At 37.5% G+C, this 20,892-nt stretch overlaps 2 protein-coding genes across 2 annotated transcripts; one reads left to right on the top strand and one right to left on the bottom strand.

Moving 5' to 3' along the window:
* Positions 1 to 7,433: 7,433 nt before the first annotated feature.
* Positions 7,434 to 9,663, bottom strand: zgc:112271 (uncharacterized protein LOC553698 homolog). Its single transcript, XM_023280105.3, has 4 exons — positions 9,573 to 9,663; positions 9,312 to 9,376; positions 8,579 to 8,676; positions 7,434 to 7,622 (listed from the first exon to the last, which is right to left on the bottom strand). The coding sequence occupies exons 2-4, from the start codon at positions 9,372 to 9,374 to the stop codon at positions 7,523 to 7,525; spliced, it is 261 nt and encodes an 86-aa protein (XP_023135873.1). The 5' UTR covers positions 9,375 to 9,376; positions 9,573 to 9,663; the 3' UTR covers positions 7,434 to 7,522.
* A 299-nt stretch (positions 9,664 to 9,962) lies between these two features.
* Positions 9,963 to 19,402, top strand: slx1b (SLX1 homolog B, structure-specific endonuclease subunit). Its single transcript, XM_023280104.3, has 5 exons — positions 9,963 to 10,405; positions 10,498 to 10,549; positions 15,405 to 15,719; positions 18,183 to 18,398; positions 18,953 to 19,402. Exons 1-5 carry the CDS (start codon positions 10,233 to 10,235, stop codon positions 18,980 to 18,982), a joined length of 786 nt encoding a protein of 261 aa, XP_023135872.1. The 5' UTR covers positions 9,963 to 10,232; the 3' UTR covers positions 18,983 to 19,402.
* Positions 19,403 to 20,892: the final 1,490 nt, after the last annotated feature.

Here is a 20,892-nt window from a genome sequence, read left to right as displayed (position 1 = left end):
ATATTTTCTGTAATACTACTACTACTACTAGATAACAAATGACTATAGATGATTATTATTATTATTATTATTATTATTATTATTATTATTATTATTATTATTATTATTATTATTATTACTATATTTCTCATTATTTTAAAAAATATAAATACAGATATTTGCTGTTCTTTTTCAGTTGGACAATACACTATTCCACCATTTTGAACAAGAATAATAACACAGTAACCCATTGTGAATATAGGTTAAAAATAGTGGAAATAACAGAAATATCTGTGAAGTATTTCAATAAAAATAATTTTAAAATATAGCCATAACTAATTAATTAATTAATTAATTAATTAATTAATTAATTAATTATTGTATGATGCTTTATATTTTCTGGAATACTACTGCTACTACTAGATAACAAATAACAATTACTATTATTATTATTATTATTATTATTATTATTATTATTATTATTATTATTATTATTATTGTTATTGTTATTATTATTATTATTATTGTATTTCTAATTAATTTTAAATATAGAAAAACAGATATTTGCTGTTATTTTCACTTGAACAATGCAGCAGTCCACTATTTTTAAATAACATAACAGTAAAACACTGAAATAACAAGAAAAATACAATCTATTGATTTAAACATTCGTTATTATTTTTCTTTTCTTTTACAGTCAATATATAGTACATGAATATTATTTTACTAGATGCTTTCTGTAACTGAAGAAAACAGGAGAAATCTGTAAAATAACCATTTTGAAATCATTTACCATTTGATTTCAATCCCCAATGCATATATTTTTCTCTTGTAGATAACAGCAAATATTTGTAAATTAACTATATTTTGCTGATTTAAATACAGTGAAAATAGCATACATTTAGTGCTAGCTGTTATAAACTAATAATAATAATAATTACTGTGTGTAAAAATACATATTTTTGATGTCGACATGATTTACAGTTTGTTTTTTTTAAAGACAAGCTGCTTCCTTTACACCTGCACGTTCTGACATCGTGACGTTTCCCCCCTGACGCTTCTGCTACTTCCCTCGTCTCCATGGTTACCAAAGATACACATTTGGTGCATTTTATGAAAAATGACCCAGTCGCCATCTTGTTTTTTTAAACTTTTCATGCCAAATGAGAAATTATTTACAATTTCTCACTAAATATACACTACAAGACGAGAAAAAGTCTAATTTTACGGTCAAACACTGTAAAAGAACAAATAACCATTTATAAAATACAGATCTTTGACGTTTTTTCAGTTAGCTAACACAAATCATTCATTTTACTGCTCTCAGCATATTTAAATGAATATCCACAATAAAATAAACAGAATTTTCCTTCAGAAAGTTTAAAAAGAGGCTCTGAGGACCTTCAATGCTACACACACATTATTTTTGGAGCATTTCATGAAAATGAAACGCAGTGCTCAGAGACGATCAGCTGATGAGAAAAGCATGAAGTGAATCTTCTTACCTTCATGATGACGGTCGAGCTGGCCGACTTCAGGTGTTTCTTCGGGTGTCGTGGCTTAACCGGCGTGAATCCGCTGAGGTCCGAAGTGTCCAAAGATTTCCAAGTTTCCGACTTTCCCAAAATTGCTAGCTTTGCAGCTCGCTTGTAGTTTTGCAAGGGGCCAAGTAAACGTCCGAATGCAAAATGGCACCGTCTAACGGTCAGCAAGTCTTTTATAGGTGCGCGTCACCTTCTGTTGCCATGACAAATGATGCACGCACGCGCCTGTGCTTGACCAGTTCTGATCTGGAGCTACATCCATTTCTGTGTTTCGTTTTTCCACGTATGTGTACGAGTTTCCATCACCTGTCAGAAATGTGCGGAGCCTCAAAGCTACCTGAACCTTTTCTGACAAGATCCGCCTCTGATTGAAGCATCTCAGTGGGAACAAAGATGCTGAAACGCAAATGATTGGACTAAAATCATCTTATAGTCCTTCTAGTAACACAGTTCAAGCAGTGCTGCGTATTTTTATTCGTTATGGCCGCTTACCTTAATAAAAGTCTCCTGGCAGCTCTGATGGAACTCAGGATTCACCCACAGAAGATTTAATACGAATAATTAAACCCTATAAACCTACACGGCAAAAAGTGGAGTGTTGATTCAACTCCCACAGAGTTAATTTTATCACTTTTTCGGGGTTTATATAGCTCCACACTCTACAAAGTTAAAATAACACTTTGAAAATAGTTAATTATTTAACACTGTCAGAGTTACTTCTTTAACTCACCAAACAGGGTTAAATTAACACTGAGCGATTTATCATTAACACTGAGTCAGAGTTCCTTTTTAACTCACTAAACTGAGTTAAATTAACACTACACAATTTGAAAAATAACTACTTTTTATTTAGGTAGTTCTAATCTCCAATATCTATGTAATAATTTAATATAACTTTAATACAATAATTAAAATGACATAATTGACAATGAAATAATTCCAAGAAAAATACATTTTCAAAAACATTTATTTTGAGGCTTTTCTCCCATGCAGTTAATTAAAGCATAATAAATGAAGGTATAATGTACAAACTTTCATCTGTAGCTCCATATGAGCTTTGAATATCAAAGGGTTTGTGACATTTAAGTTCAGCTGTTTTTATTACACATTTTTTTTCTGTTTTTAATACTTTGAATGCATGGTGATGTTCATCAAAGTTCTCTGTAAATAGCTTGTGTAAATAAAAAATGTCATCTTCAACCAGAAGTACATCAATTATTTGACAAAAGACTGGCATGTCTTCCTCCAATAAACTGCAAACAAGTCCAGCTCTATACACCATCAACTTTAACCCAACTTGCTGAGAAAACATCTTTTGACAACAACATTTCAAGCATTTCACTGTTGACCACATTTTCATCTCTCAAAGAAAATGATTTAATTGGCCCATATTCCTTCTGTTTAAGAGTGAAGGTTTCCCAGTGATAAGCAATGGCCATCTGATGCCTTTTAGCAAGTGATTTGGTTATGTTTTTGAAATTTTTGAAATAATCTTTAAACAACTTATGTTTAGCCTCAAACCTCATAGACCAGACAAACAACAATGGGCAAATTTTCCTAATAGAAGATGGGTAATGAATCATAAAGTGATGCTTGGGTATCAATTTTCTGTGTGGATACAAGTGCTTAAATAGTTTGTGGTGGTCAACAATCAGATTCTTTAAATACACAGTCATACCCAGAGTGACAGAAGGTGAAAAAATGATGCTCATTATTTGAAGTAACAGTAGTAAAAATTCCCAGTGTCTGTTCCCTGCAGGAATTATGTCACCAAACAAAAGTGGGACGTTTTTCACGAGATATAATGCCTGGATGGAGTTCAAGCCAATGCCATTGCCAGCATTATCCAATATGATTTTAGTGGGGCTTTTTTTTTTCGCTCTAAAAAAACCATAGTCAAAACCATAAATCCTAGAAAGCAAGTTCTGTTCTGGTATGAAGTGTTCTATGAGATATTCAAACAGCAATTTGATCTCATACTGAGCAACACCTTCAAGGTCATGCATTATATCAAATGAGTAGTTACTGCAAACATGGAAATACTGTAATGAATTGAGTGCAGAATTTCTTTTCAAACCATACAGTGACTTCAATTGAAGATTTTCCTTAAGAGACTAGCAATGCATGTCAAACATATCTTTTCCACGAATAATCACTTTAGGATCATCCTCAGTGTACACAGTGAACTCAGAAAGTGGTCTAAGCAGGACTTCCAGGGACCATTTAAAACATGGTAGGAGCACTGGGAGCAATGTGTCATTGCACAAGAAGGCCTCAAAGGATATAACAACAAAGTTAAATCTGGCATTGGTATTGCTTTTTGTAGACATAGTCTTCTTGATTGCACCCCATAGCTGCTGAAGGGATGTTTACTAACTGCTGTGCTACCTACTGTAGTAATAAACCAACATGAAATCATCCAAAACTGTATTCATAAGGGCTTTAACTTAAATGTTTACATTCCAAAAACTCATTGACAAAACTCAATGGGAGCAATTAGAAGAAACACAAGAGAGAGAATCTCCCTCTTAGACATTTATTTTGCCTTTTCAACTTCCCCCAAACTGCTTCATATCTCAAAAATAGTTCTTATTTCCTTAAATGATGATTCAATACCAGCAGTGGTTGAGATCATAGCATGCTATAAAATTTCAAAGTATATTACAGCAACTTCTGGCAAAGCACTTTGCTTTGCTGCAAGACTGGAGAGACACACTAACAGTCCAAAACAAATAGACAGATCTGCATTCTGTTGGGAGAAGTTAGGACTGATGTTGGGTGAACATTAGCCAAGTAAAAACTACCTCAGAGAGATGTATATGGGCGTGTTCTTGAACACACACAAACAGAAATGCATATTTTAACCACCTTCCCAGTGCTGGCACTGTATCATTGTCAACCATCTACCCCTTTGTTTCAAGCAGCATTGTAACCTTTCCCAGTGTGTGCATGTGTTTGTGTGTGTGTGTATGTGTGACATATGATGTTAATTCCTCAGAGGCGACTATATACTGGTATTTATTCTTAACAACTGTGTGGCTTCAGTGTGTTTGTGACATCAGGCGAGACCTAAAAAGTGCCTCAGACTGCCTGATCAAAGCACTGAAACCTCAGGCAGGGGGTCCACCTGGTCTTAGTAACACCTCACCAGCTCCACACAGTATCCACACATGGGCACTGAGGGAAAGCAACACATACTCACTGGTGATTTATATTGTAACTAATTCTTCACATTTATATGCAATGCACATTATTTCTGCATTATTCACTTGATTTCAGATCTGTTCATGTGTTGTTGCTAACAGAGCTCATATACACTCACACATTCCAAATTCGATGATTTTACGTGTCATTATAGATGTTTTTGAGCTCATGAATTGCTTCTTGTCCATGTTGGCTTGAACTGAGATTCAGAGTTCATTTCTGATCAAGGAAACTCTGTATTAATTTACCTTATGAAAAGACTGTTTAACTGCTAGGTTCAGATTGGCATCATCATGAGGGTTCATTCTGTGGAGACCTTAAATGTGTATTCAAAATTTCATGATTTCATGCAAAGTAAAGCAGAAAATCTTTGTTTTGCTTCCTTCTAGTTTTTCCTCCAATTTTTCTGAAGTCCAGCTCAAATTATTAATTTATCAGGGTGAAAAATTTTCTACAGCCCTGTTCAAATTTAATTCCACAATCACTGAATTCTGCAGCGGATACATATACTTCTCTGAACTTCTCTATCTTTAAGTGCATATTCAATCATTTTTATTATTTTCTAGAGTGCACAAAAAATTTAAAAAAAAAATAAAAAAAATTTAAATTTAAAAAATTGAGCCCTTAAAATAAGACATTTTAATATATGTACAAAATCTGTTTCACTCAGGACCATCATTAGTTTTTCTGCAGGACAATGAGCCAAAACACATCTCAAGGCTCTGTCAGGGCTGGTTGACCAAGAAGCGGAGTGATGGAGAGCTGAATCGCATTATATGATCTCCATAATCACAGACATCAACCCAGTTGAGGTGTCTGGGATGAGTTGAAGCACAAAGTAAAGGAAAACCAGTCAACAGTGCTCTACATATGTGGCAACTCCTTCAAGGCTGTTGGAAACGCTCCAGGTGCCAACTAATGCAGCGGGTTTGAGAAGTGTACAAAGATGTCAACAATGCAAAACGTGGGGAATCTAACTTTGTTGTTTACACTCTTTTGTTTACTACACAGTTTCATATGTGTTATTTCAGAGTTTCTGTTACGGTCACAGCCTCTAGCTCTAGATAGTGGCAGCGCTTCTCCTTCCCCCTCCCTTCTCTTTCCAGTCAGGCTCAGTTTGGTTGCGTCTTTCTTTAAATTGGCAGACAGAATGTTTCTGTAGATTTCTGAGTTCATATTGCTGCTACCATCATGTGTCCCATCATCCATGAAGATTAATGAGCCCATCCCAGAATCAGCAATGCAAACCCATGCCATGTCATTACCTCCACTGTGTTTCACATGAACTTGTATGTTTGGGATAATGAGCCTTTCTTTTTTCCAATTTTAGCCTTTCCATCACTTTGATAAAGGTTCATCTTTGTATCAGAATTTTTGAGGCTCATCTCTGTACGTTTTTGGCAAATTTCAGCCTGGCCTTCCTATTCTTTTTGCTAATGAGTGGTTTGCATCTTCTGGTGTAGCCTCTGTACTTTTGTTCATAAAGTCTTCTGTGAACATTAGATTGCCTCTGGAGGTTGTTGTTGATGTCACTAACAGTTGTTTCAGGGTCTTTCTTTACAGCTCTCACAATGTTTCTGTTATCAACTGCTGCTGTTTTCCTTGGTCCACCCGTTCAACGTCTGTTACTGAGTACACCATTGGTTTCTTTCTTCTTCAGGACATCCCAAATGGTTTTACTGACTATGGCTGATGTTTGTGCAATGTCTCTGATTGGTTTTCCATCTTGTCTCAACTTCACAATTGCTTGTTTTTCACCCATAGACAGCTCTCTGGTTTCCATATTGGTAACTATAGATGCATTCTGTACAGGCAATCTTATATCCAAAAGAACATAATTATAAAAATGAACAAATACTGATGAACTTCAGCTTTCTAAATGATAAAAAAAAAATCCGATTGCTCTATTCTGCAAGAAAAGTCACAGACCAAGTTGTGCAAATTTGACAGGACAAATGAGCCTCACACTAGCGAGGGTGACATGTACCTAGAGGTAAACAGGGACAGTATGGGGAAGTTTGATGACCTTTTATGAGGTGTGTGGTGGATCTGAAGAGTCATGCTGAGGACTGACTTTGTGTGGGAAAGGAGTGGTTGATTGTTGGTGTTTTTTATTGCCTTGTAGTTGTTTTTTTCTGTATATATAGCATTTTGAGATTTTATTTAAATTAAAAGGGCATTACAAATAAATTTATTATATGATTGTTGAAAAAATAATGATATTGTTGAAAAAAATGAATAAATAATGGCGAACCCTGGAATGAATAGGTGTGGTCAGACTTTTGGCTGTTAGGCCATTTCTGGAAATGGCAATAAAAGCTGAAGCTGACTATTTTGTTTCAGTTCATTTGAAGAGGTAATGCCCTGCATTATAGTTAACCCTTTTAAAACCACAGGGACCACCGGTGACACTGCAGCGCATGTGTATTTCAAATTACTGTAACCCCTCGCTACTTCGTGCAATTTTAATCATTCAAACTGCCCCTGAAAGCTGTAAAACAGGGCTTTCTGGTGCTATTACATGCATTACGGTAATTACTGAGTGCCATGTGGGGAGAGGGAGGAAATGAGTATTATAGTGCTAAAAGGGTTAAACAGATTGTTGTCAGAACAATGGAGTTTAAAATTCTAACCTGTTTTACTAAAATCCTGAAACATCAGAGCAGAAAGTCCAACAATAATGATTCAACCAAAAAAGCTAAAAAGCAGCATCAAAGTGTTTTATTGTCAGGTACTGAGGCCTATTTAATGGGATGATTTACAAACTGATGGGAATGTGATATAATGTGCGTGTGTCATTGTGACTTCTGTTTCTCCCACTGTTCTGGTGTGAGGGTCTTCTGTTCAAAAGCGTGGATCTCTTTCAGCTCCTCGGCCAGACATGTATTCACCATCCTGACAACATACAACACACAGGTTTGCAGTGAAACTAAAAGTTCACATATCTAACAATAGCAGGACAAAGAGTGAGATAATTGTAAATTTCAGAAACAACTGGAAAGATTAAAAAATCATAACATGAAGACAAAACAGCAATGACTTGTACAAAACTGCTATGCTGTTGTTTCTTCATGTAAGCTGTAGATTATTTTCTGCCCTGAGACAGTAATTGTTGTTTAACTTTTAAAATCACAAAAGTTTTAGTTTCTTACAACAACAACAACTTCATGGAGCTGGTTTGTCTGATTAAAATGTCAGGCTACATTTTTTCACAAAGACCAATGAAAGAGATGCTACAGAGGTTGACCTGGTGTGCTGTCACCACTTCAGCTCTGTGCATGTGCAGCAGTCTGAGAGAGTTTTATATCTGGTAACTGCACAGATCTGCACTTAGAGACCTAGGCTCACCTGGCCTGTGATCACAACTGAGACAGGTTTTTAGTCAAAAGAGTCCCGAATTAATTATTTGGAAGCTGTCTGTAGTCATCTGGCCATTGGGGAATAAAAAGGTCTAACAGTGTCTAAAACATCACGTGTATGAAATAGAGCTGCTGTGGCTGCTACTGCTGCTCTGCTTGCATGCTGCTCATACTGCTTTGTCTTTGTTGCACAGTGGATCCTGACATTTTTCTTTGCAATGCTTAAAACATGGTAAAAGATAACAGCCTAATTAGTGATGCTTTTTCATTGTTGGTCCTGCACACACATCAATAATTACTGGGAGCAGGAGCAGAGCAGCGCCGCTGCTGGGAAAAAAAATCCTAGAGGAAACACTGACTCTGTTTACTCTGGGATTATTTCATGTTGTATGTTACATAGCCCTACTTGTTATATTAATGAACCACGGATTTCAGCGCAGACCGCATTGCACATATGCTCTCCATTCCAACAGTCACCACAATGTGTAATACCTGTGTCTCTGCAACAGTGGCTTTCCCTCAAATTGGGGCGACACCACGAGGACTTTGAAACTGGCAGCACATCTGTTGGGTGACGTATCCTCCACATCCTGGAGAACAAAAGACAACTGTTGGTTCCACCCAGGGACTAAGCTCTGGCAAGATCATGCTGCTGATACAGAGCATCTTGTTTCTTAACTTGCATTCATCATAAAACCACTTAATTAGATTTAGTGAAAGAATCCTCCATAGAAAGGAGGCCAGGGAGTGTTAATGCTCTCCCCTCTTTGTTTACCTAAAGGGCTGCTTAGCCGAAAAAACAACAACAACAAAAAAAAAACAACTCCACAGCTTCAGTAAATTCCATTCAAAAATCAAGAAATTTAGTGGTACCTTGTTGGTAGGCTATTTGGTATACAGTCTAAAAACTGACACAATTCAAGTAGGAACTGGGGAATTCATTGTACAATTCTTGTAGCTAACATTAACGCAGTATGTTGACGGGCAGGACGGAGATGTGAGCTATGTGTGTGTGTGACCTGTGAGCTGAATGCTCAAATGACAAAATATTCATAAATCCTCCAAGTTAAATTCTAGTGTTTGTGTACTTCTGCATAGAAGGGACACACTGGTAATAACTGGAAAATGTTTGAATGTAATTTCGTGTCATTCTGCTTACTGCTACTCACAGTTGGTACATCAAGCTAGCATGAAAAGGTCCTAAAAATAATTGTCAGACACCTACCACGTGCACTGCCGCGAGTTCCTTAGTAAGTTTATCCCGGATGTGATCAGCGGATATTGCCATTTCTGTACGTAATAAAAATATGTACACAGTAGCGTTAGTAAATCAGTTGACACAGTAGGTAACCGGCTAATTTAAAGATTTCGAACCAATGGACTTTAAGTCACAAACATAAATAGGCTGACAAGGGAATGTATATTTTCAGTATTTACTCTTCAAATATGCCTGCGATTTAGCTGTTAGCTGTAAATGCATAATTACCAATTCTGTGTTAAACGAGGATCTATCTTCTTTCCATCACCGTGCGTACATGGTACATGCAGTGCCGGGTTGGGCGTGACTAATTGAAAGTCCAATGGAATTGCGGCAATGACAACTATGGCCAATCAGTTGCGACATGTTCACTCTGTGGGCGGGACTTTTTTAAAAGTAGCGCATGATAATTTTAGGAGTCCTTACAGAAAGACGAATCAAATGTTTACAGTAATTACTATAGTAAAATAATACAAGTTTCATATTTGCTAAACTATGGATTTGGCGGTTTTACTTAGTTGCTATACATGATTCGAGCCTGTTACTAGCAAAGCAGAGAGACACATAGGGTTCTTTTGAAAAGTATTTCATCAGGCAGCTCATGGGCTACTAAATCAGACACTGTTGACATGCGAACTTGAACAGTTTCTAGCGGTGGCTAACTGCTCGAAATTCGTTGGGTACACAGTACAAAAGCCATATTGTCATGAAAGCAGCAGTGCTTTCATTGTTGAATGTTATCTTTTGCCTTTTTGTGTGTGGCTTTACAAATCAGTCTTAACTCGTCCGTTAGGTTATGTTCCAGTTAACACTCGATAGTACTTGCCATGTATATTCTGTCTAAGGTAAAAACAGTACCTAAAAAAACCCTGCCTGTTTCCTTGAACAATGGTAGTAGAGGTAGAGAGCTTCTTCGGCGTGTACATGCTGTACTGTATTAATCCTAAATTCAAAGGCCGTATCTACATCGGCTTCACTGTGAACCCAGAGCGGCGGATCGGACAACACAACGCTGGACGGCACAGAGGGGGAGCCAAAAGGACCAGTGGCAGAGGACCATGGTGTGACATCCTGACTTACTGTTGTGTAACACATGCTAAACAGTCTTTGGAGTCACATAATTAATCCCCATATGCTCCCCTCTTTTACTAAGGGAGATGATCCTAATACTACATGGCTTTCCTTCTGATATTGCTGCTTTGAGGGTAAGTATCTGTTTTTTGAAGTGACTCTGGAACAATATATCTGTGATGGAAATTAAGTGCATCAAAAATCATAATTTATGGCGTAAAAGCTCCAAAATTCTGACCATAACGACACACTGGAATTGAAGCCTGGAGGTTTTACAGCTTGAAATTTTTCCAGGTACTCATGAACTTAACTAGTGTTTTGTTTAGGGAACCAAAGACATGTTTTGAATAGGCCAATATGATCAAGTGACCAAAATACCATTATAATTGAAATATTGTCTTGCGACCGAAACACCCCAATGCAATTTCTTTTTTCAGATATGGTTCAGCCGAAATCTTAACTCAAGAATCAAACATTTCAGTTGTTCTGCTGAGAAACATTGGCAGATGCTAAAATCACCGGAAAGCACCTTGAAACTGAACTTTGAAAGATGTTTTTTGGTCAAGAGGGCCAGTTGTTTGGTCTGTTGTTCCCAAGTGAAGTTTTAGCTCTTTTTCATTTCACAATAATACAAGAGAGAAATCAGCAGCTAATCCTCACATTTCAAAACATCTGGCATTTCTGTTTAGGAATTACTTTGACCAGTATCTCATTATTGAAATCGCTGTCAGTTAGGCGGGGTATGATGTATTGTGTCAGTGTCAACATTGTGATGCGTAACAGTCACATTGCAAATTAACTCAAATATATTTGAAGTACAGCAAATTAACTCAAACACTTCATGCTACAACATTTGTTTGCTGTCAGATACTAAAAGAAAACAACTATTTCATTTTTAACCCCCACAAAACCATAACTATACTAGAATAATTAATTATTTCCACTTTAGTTATATGTCAAAAATGCCTGTAAAATACCACAATGTCAGATTATTTCACTTGCAGGCAGTCCAACTTTTGAAGCATTGTCATTGTACCATTTTTCTTCCACCAGAGAGTCGCAGACATGTTTTTCGTATTATGGGTGGTTAAAGAAACTTAAACTTCAGTCAGTATGTCATTACTAGATTATTAACAAAAGTAATTACACTGGTTTGGTACACACAAATATTGTCGTGGTGCAGACAGATTGGTGTCAGTGAGAAGGTGGTTTCACACCTATCACTGGTCTGAAGAGACAGAGAAATGAAGTGAAAGTGAAGTGTAGTTGTTTATTGGTTACATTGTGAAACAGAAATAAATAGCCATCAGACATTAAGCAGGTTGTCTATTGTGGAGATTCCCTATGTCCATTCATGTCATCATTAAGCTGAAGCATTAGTTACTTCACAGAGAAGAACACAGTGATGTTGTTGTTCTCTCATGAGGGATAATTGTTTCTGAAGCATTGCCACAGCTTTTCAGTCTAATTTGCTTGATCTTCATTGTTCATCTGATGAATTAGAAAGACACAAATGAACAAAGGGACTTTGGTTCCTGAGTTCTTAAATTTAGTTCTGTGGCTCATAGGTTACTGAAAATATTTATTTGAAAAGGGTTATAACTCATAATAACTCACAACTCTGAATTGTTTCAGTGTTAGCAGCTGAGGGGTACATTAGTGCAGTAGTGATATATTTCTGAAGAGACATTTCATTGCTCTGATGATAGGTTGTGATTGTCATTGGGTCCTTTCTGTCAGGAGCATGATAATTGTTACTGATGCAAATTTGTAAATCCAGATGACTAGAAAGCAGGTTTAACTAAATCAGAGTTTTAAGCTCCAGTGCAGCTGATCAGAATTATGTTCAATGTGAGTTAAGTCCATGTGGTGAAAGGAAAAAGCTATCAGTTGTGATCTAACTATCATCAATGGGGTTATTCTTTTAGTTTTTGCTTTGCTTTTTAAATAGTATTTCATTGTGTCCATTTGTTCAGAGTGTAAGGTTTTTAATTTCCTACCAAAAAGTTATGTTTAATCTGTGTAACCTGTGAGTGGTTCACTCAGTAGCTACAGATGAAAGTTGACTTTTAGCTCTATACGCCGCTTACTCCTCATTAGGGTTGCGGGGGGCTGGAGTCTATCCCAGCTGACTTAGGGTGAAGGCAGGGGACACCCTGGACAGGTCACCAGTCTATCACAGAGCTATGCCTCAATAAACAAAATACATAAATCATCAATACATATACAATAAATCAATAAATAAAATTAAGATCTGGTATAATGATTCATTGTGCCAATGGATAAATAAAGAACAGAGGCTCCTTTTTCATACATGAATCTAAAAAATATTAACATTGACTATGTCTGTAGATTCTCAGTCATCCAGGTCATAGTAATCGTAGGAGCTTCAGTAGAAATCAACTGGACCTCTCTTGTAGGTTGTTGAAAAGGTTTCACCTCTCATCCAAGAGCTACTTCAGTTGTCCGAAGAAGAACTGAAGAAGGTAGAGCAGGAGATGATAAGAATACTGATCAGACTGCTGAGACATCAGTTTTCACATTTGTGACTGTAGCCTCACAGTGATTTGCAGTTCCTACAATTTTCACTAGGCAGACTTCTCTTGCGGATCACATTGCACTTCCTGCCAGATGACTATTATGCATACACACATTCAATTCAATTCAAGTTTATTTATATAGCGCCAATTACAGGTCAAATTGTCTCAAGACGCTTTACAGAACCCATATGCCTGATCTCCCAGAGCAAGTCCTAAGGCAACAGTAGCAAAAAAAACCCCACACTTTTAACAGGGAAGACACCTTAAGCAGAACCCAGCTCTTTGCACAGGTAATGAGGGATGTAAATAGTTGAATATGTCCAATGGTACACTCTGTGGCAGAATTTTCATATGTGTGTATGCACCATTTGAATTCTGTATTGTTGACACATTCCTGTTTGTATGCCAAACACAAACTGGCAAAAAAGAAAAAAAAAGAAATCTCTATCATTAACACAAACTTCCAGCTTGCCCGTAACATCACATTTTATTTTACTCCACATTAATTCACACATTATGTAATTAATTAAATAGTCCAGCCTAATATTTTTTGACTGGCCATCTGCCTGCTGGCCAGCAGGTTGAGAGGGACAGAAGAAGTAGAGAGGTAGAGGGGTAGCGGTAGAGAGGTGGAGAGGGGGAGGGATGGGAGAAGAAGGAGGTGAGGAACAAGTAACATATAACACACAGTTGGATACATGTATGATAATCTAGATGATACGTACAAAGTACAAGCTAACATTGAAATTGATTCATAGTTTACTGTTATGATGTACAGCTCTGGCATTAATTTTACTACATATATAGCTGGTAGTAAAATTCAAAAAGTATGTAGATGAAAATATCAAGTATAATGAGGGCGATGCAGAGTAGAGTGGTGGAAATGGGCAGCTGGAAGCAGTGGGCTGGAGAAAGATCAGCAGCAGCATCCCACATGATGGAGACTAGGCCAGTTGGTGGCCAGCAACTGCAGATCTGAAGCATCTAGCTCTGGAACCAGGGACACTCGGAGAAAGGACACAGGGAGAAACAGAGTCAGTGTAATTCAATAACGATATATATATTAATACAATGGTAGATAGAGAAAGGCTCAGTGCATCAAGAGAGGTCTCCCAGCAGCCTAGGCCTATAGCAGCTTAACTAGGGGCAGAATTAAGGGATGTTGAAAGGGGAAGTCAGTTGTGCAAATGAAGACTCCGGCTGACACCCTCAGGGTCACCCAGTCAGTCCTAACTATAAGATTTGTCAAAAAGGAAGGTTTTCAACCTGGTCTTAAAAATAGAGAGGGTGTCTGCCTCCCGAACCCAAACTGGGAGCTGGTTCCACAGGAGAGGCGCCTGATAACTGAAGGCTCTACCTCCCATTCTACTTTTAGAGATTCTAGGAACAAGTAAGCCTGCAGTCTGAGAGCGAAGAGTTCTGCAAGGATAATATGGTACTATAAGGTCTTTAAGATATGATGGAGATTGGTTGTTAAGAGCTTTATATGTCAGAAGAAGGATTTTGAATTCTATTCTAGATTTAACAGGAAGCCAATGAAGAGAAACCAGCATAGGAGAAATATGATCTCTCTTGCTAACTCCCGTCAGTACTCTGGCTGCAGCATTTTGGATCAGCTGTAGATGTTTCAGAGAGCTATTGGGACAACCTGATAATAAGGAATCACAATAGTCAAGCCTGGAAGTAACAAATGCATGGACTAGTTTTTCTGCATCACTCTGAGACAGGATGTTCCTGATTTTTACAATATTTCTCAGGTGGAAAAAGGAAGTCCTACAGATTTGTGTGATGTGTGAGTTAAAGGACATGTCCTGGTCAAAGATAAGTCTGAGGTTCCTCACAGTAGTACTTGAGGCCAATGTAATGCCATCCAGAGTAACTATACACTTTGAAAGTGAGTTTCTAAGATGTTTGGGGCCAAATACAATGACTTCAGTCTTGTCTGAATTTAGTAGTAAGAAATTATAGGTCATCCAGGTCTTTATGTCCTTAAGACAATCTTGCAGTCTTACTAGCTGATTAGTTTCATCTGGCTTCATCGATGAACACATTACAATTGTAGTGTTGATGCTGAAATTATACATCGTGGAAACCTTAATCATAGTGTTTAATTAGACTGTCATTAGATTTTATTCTAAACTGAGGATGAATCCATCATCTGACATATTTGATTACACTAATTTCTGTTTATCTTATATGGATGGCTGGTTAATAATTAAAGGATCAATCCAATTTTTTTCCAGCCTGCTGTATTTCCAATTAATATGTCTATTCAGGGAAGTGAGTCCCACAAAACATGGGGTGAATTGGGGCAAAAAATTCCATGTTTTGTTGTGTAAGCATGTTTTTGTTTACGTGTTGGATCATACAGATAGCAACGTGGCCATTCTAAATGGCATCCTTTTCCTTTTTAATGAAAATGACTGAAATTCAGAAATTTCTGTGTCAGTTTGAGTGGGCATGGCAGCATCCCCACTCCTCCAGGCGGCTCTCCCATGTTTCTCGTCGCTCCAGAAAAGAGTCAAGCTTGCAGTTCCACTGGCGCGTTGTCTCCAACATGCTGCGGGTGGCACCATGGAGCAGGCTGCCTCTGACAGTCCGCTGGCTCAAACAGGAATACAGGATGGACTTTGAGCCCAGTCTTCAGCCTCCTCTGCACATCCCCATCACTTTTGGCAGTGTGAGGGCCAAGAAGAAGCTACCGCTACAGTCTGCAGGGGAAGAGGACACATCCAGGTGTTTTCTCTGCAAGGGGCTGGTCAAGGTAGGGTCACTTAAGAGGTCATTATTACTACCTTAAAACATCTGTTTTTGTACAGACTAAACAAACAAAATGCAACGTGTTAATAAATCAGAATTAAAATCTCTGTAAGTCTGATATGAGCTGGGCAGAGCCAGTCCTTGTCGCACCTAGGCTTTAGGCTAAGCTAGGCCAACTGACTCCATCTCCCGTCCAGGTAGGGGTGTGAAGTACAGAGTTGCAGAGCTTCACCTCAAGCTGTGTGAATAGGTCTGCTCTTACCCTATCCTGCACACTTTGCATTAGTTTTACCGCAGCTACCTGAGGGATGTACTACCAAGCAAGTCTGATAAAACCAGGCTATCCTTCGGTTATCTGCTTCAACAGAATCTAAAACCCCACTCAGAGTTTACCAGGGCATTCTTCACCACACCGTGTGCATTCACATAAGAAGAGATATTGGACTGGTCATGCCTCTTCTTCTGCACAAACTGGACTGACGTGCGACCTGCTTCAGTTCAGAGGATCAGGCTGTTATAACAGAGCTATGCAAAATATAAACCTGTATTACGATAAACAGTGCAGCTACTGCAAATGATGCAAGGCATAAAAGCTACAATAAAAGTATTTGTTTCTCTTAAGTAATTTTGTTGTACCACACAGTGAACTTTCAGTTCAGTCACTTAAACTTCACATGTTCAAACATACTCAGGAAGTGAAACTCTGAACACAACCTCTTCTTGAACATGTTAGCTGACAGCATACAGTGCCTTGCAAAAGTATTTGCCCTCCTACAGAAATCTTCTATTTTTGCATATTTGTCACACTTAAATGTTTCAGATCATCAAACTAATTTTAATATAGACAGAGACAATCCAAGAAAACACAAAACTCAGTTTTCAGATTATGATTTCATGTATTGATGGAAAAATGATGTCCAGCCCATTTACCCTGCGTGAAAAAGTAAGTAGCTACCAATCTATCAAATGACCAGATTCATTTGGCAGTTGGGTTCAGCCTCACCAGCCACATGACTGTGTGAGTACTGCCAGGTTTGTTGAATCTAAACATCCCTAAATAGAACCTGTCTGGCATTGTGAAGTAGCTAAAGGGTCTCAATAAGCAGCACATGATACCAAAACAAAGTCACTGACATTTATCAGTCTGGAAATGGTTACAAAGTCCCCGCTAAGGCTCGGCGACTCCAGAGAACCACAGTGCGTGACATTATCTACAAATGGAGAAAACATGGAACAGTGGTGAATCTTCCCAGGAGTTGCCAGCCTACCAACATTTCTCCAAGAGCGTATTGACTTTTAATCCAGGAGGCCACAAAAGAACCCTGACAAACATCAAAAGAACTACAGTAGACAGACTGGCCACAGTTAAAGTCTGTCTACATGATTCCACAATAAGGAAGACTCTGGGAGAAAGTGGCATCCATGGGAGAGTTGCAAGGCGTAAACCACTACTGACCAAAAAGAACATAAAGGCTTGTCAGGCTTTTGAAAAAAAAAAATCTAGATGATGGGATAGCATCCTGTGGACTGATGAGTCAAAGATGCAACTTTTTGGAAGACGTGTTCCTTACATCTGGTGTAAAGCTAATACTGCATTCCACAAGAAGAACATGGTATCAGCAGTGAAATATGGTGGTGGTAGTGTGATGGTTTGAGGCTGCTTTGCTTCCACAGGACCTGGACGACTTGTCATGACTGATGAAACCATAAATTCTGCTCTCTATAAGAAAATCTTTCTGGAGAATATCCACCATCAGTTCGTGAAGCTCAACACAAATGTGCTATGCAGCAACACACAAGCAAGTCCACCTCTTTGGAGTGGCTGAGTCAAAGTCCGGACTTGGATCTAATTGAGATCCTGGGGCAAGACCTTAAAATGGTAGTTCATGTTTGTAGACCATCACCATAATTTAAAAACGCTATTTAGTGTTTTGTCGGTTATCTCAGCATAATCTTCAGTAAATATTAATTATAGTTTGATGATCTGTAACAGTTCAATGTGATAAATGCACAGAAATAGAAAATTTCTGCAGGGGGGCAAATAATTTGGCACAGCACTGTAACTTGCCATGGTGGTGTAGCCCGGTCGGCCACCTTTGTGACACTGACAACTCAACATACCTCATTACCACATGAATGTCAATTCATAGTGCACCTCTGAGGTCTGTCGACTGCAAAGCAACAGCTCATACAGAGACTGGACCCATCACAGTGCTGTTCACAACTTGAAAATTGTTCATACAGTAATCATTTTTTGTGAACAGCGAGAAGAGACCTGAATGAAAATAATGGAAAGGTTATATTGTTATATTCATTGGCATATCATGTAAAACATTTTGTCATAGTTCTCATGTCCAAACATTGCTTTTTATTAAATTTTCGTATTGTTTTCGTCAAATAGCAGATAACCTTCCAATCACTGCAGTTAAGTCCTGACTGGTCCATCATTGTCACTTTTGCTCCCCAGGTATCAGAGAAGCTGAGCTGTTTCCACCCATCCTGTGGGATGAGCAGTCATTTAATCTGCATTGCCAGATGTTTCCTAAGGTCAGAGCCATCCCACCTGCTACCAGTGGAGGGAGAGTGTCCATCGTGTCATCGCTCAGTGCTGTGGGGTAGCCTCATCCGTCATAAACATGGCTGCTTTGGAGACCTGGAGGAGATCACACCATCTGCTTCCCAAGTTAGTTCCAGAAGAATGTGGTCTATGTGTATATACAGTTAAGCCCAAAATTATTCATTCCAAGTTTTGACTTCAAGTGAATTTTTATTCTACCAAAAGCTTTCTTCTTGATTGAAATGACATAAACAAGTGACAAAAAATAATACAACCTGTTAGAGATGTTCATGATATAGTTGAATTTTTGCTGATTTTTAATATTTTTATGAAAAATTTCAAGTCCAAAAAACTGACAGTTTCAAAGTATATGAATATATATAGACCTGCACAATTATTTTGCAGGCAATATTAGTACACGTAAAAACAAAATAACCCATATAATTACAATTTATCATTAACATTGAGATAAGATAATCCTTTAACATTTCTAACACAATATGTTACTTTTTCTTTGCCACCCATTTTTGTCACTTCCAGTCATGAGAATCCTAATGTATATAGGATGGACATGGCTAGAGCCACTCAAAGTATTTATTATGACACCAAAAGACCTCATATGTGTTATAGCTGAATGTACTGTAGTTTGTTTCCCTAACTTGTCCCCTGATCTCCCACAGAGCCACTGGGCAGATGAACTGCAGATATGAACAAGTGGACCCTACAAAAGTGAATTTCCTTAATTTTTAAAAATGTCACACTGTCTGAATATTATAAGGACTATGTGCAATGGAGTTTGCTTTTTAACCTGAACAGGAGTGTATAGAAACATGATTTATTTTTAATATTTTGTCATGAATTTAGTCTTTTTAATCATGTTTGCAAAAGTATTTTTAAAATGTATTACATATTTCTAAAAAAAACATTTTTAATTAATTATTTGACAAATAAAAACAATGTTTTATACTTTACTGATTTCATATTGGAGCCTACACATGCAAAAATGTGTTAAGTTATTAATTTATTGTGAATTAATGTTGATTTTGTTTTACTTTCTTGTCTTGTTAATGCTGGTTCTTGTTGTACAGAAAGCAGAATTAACAGCAATATTAAAGCCTGGTAACCGGTGATTTACATTTTTGTTCTATTGATAGTAAATGGGCTATGGATGCTCTTAATAAGTTAATAACCAACTACAAACATTGCAGATATTCTGTGTTTTAAACAAATTATGTCTGTAATCCTTTGTATCCTTCCCCTGAATAGTGTTCAGTGAACTTGTTTTTGCTTGAGCGTAATACTCCTGTTGTCCTTTTGAAAAAACGGACAAAACCATTTTAAGACCCTCAGTTTACATTCAACAAAAACCCACTTGTCGCACCATTACTTCTCATGTGATCTCTCTTCAGCTTTTATGAGACTTCTGAAAGCAGCTGGCTACACCAGCAATGATCAGGTTTTTTTTATAGCAGAGGTGGCAAAAATATGCATCATACAAACGAAGTAAGCACACCTCTACCACTCAAACATCAAGTGATTGATAATGGTATCACCTTTACTGCATTGCATTATTTCTTAGTGGAAATAAAAATACAACAACTATATTGAAAACAGACTCAAAAGTAGAAACTCAATGCATAAAAAAGTGAATACTCCTGTGATCCCTGACACCAGTTAGAAAACCTAAGATCACTGAGACCAACTCAAGTACACCTATGATTTCCATTCGGTTATAGAATGACCTGTGGATGCCAGAATTTTATTATTTTTGGACGTGGACTGTATGTTATATTCACAGAAATGTTAAGATCTGATTGTGACACCCCACAAAAATGGAAAAAGACAAGGAAGATCTGTGACCTACTGAAACTCAGTGCACACAGTTGTAGTAGTAATCAGGAGGTATAGAAGGAGCAACAGTACCATTAACCAGAAGTACAGTGGGATCCTAAAATGATGGTGCCACAAACAAGGTGCCACTTGCACAATCTAAGTCTGAAAAACAGGCAGGCATCTACTTCACAGACTTGGCACAGAGGTTATCAGTGGGAAGGAGTCACTCTGGCAAGACGACTCCCAGTCTGCAGAAGTTTGTCACAAGAGCAATATTCCAGCATGATAACAATCCAAAGCACACTATCAAAATTCTACCAGAGTATCTAAATCAGAAAAAAATATGTTGCCTGAGCAAAAACAGGCTGAAAAAATAGTCTCTGTAAATGACAAAAAGTCTCTTCAGAAATGTGTACAACACTGGCATCCTCAATGGTGAGGATAGTGTCAGCCATCACAATCAAAGGTCAACATATATAGTATTGAAAAAAAGAGATTTGGATCTCAGTAATGAACTGACTTAAAATTAATAATTTTAATGTAGTAAATTAAACTGTTAGTTTTAATTTTGCATACATTGCATCATGCTGTTCAAATTAGAAGTAACATAAGTACTAAGGTGATAGAATTTTTAATCCTTTCACATTTTAGTGATATTGCAGTTATGTATTTGAAAATTTCCCCGCTGCGGGATCAATAAAGGTTTTATCTATCTATCTCTGTCTGTCTGTCTGTCTGTCTGTCTCTGTCTGTCTATCTATGTACTCATTTTGTTTGTATACTGTAG

The sequence above is a fragment of the Amphiprion ocellaris genome, chromosome 23 (genome assembly GCF_022539595.1).
Source record: "Amphiprion ocellaris isolate individual 3 ecotype Okinawa chromosome 23, ASM2253959v1, whole genome shotgun sequence".
In the NCBI taxonomy this organism is placed as follows: Eukaryota; Metazoa; Chordata; class Actinopteri; family Pomacentridae; genus Amphiprion; species Amphiprion ocellaris.
This window is presented reverse-complemented; position numbering and strand designations above follow the sequence as displayed.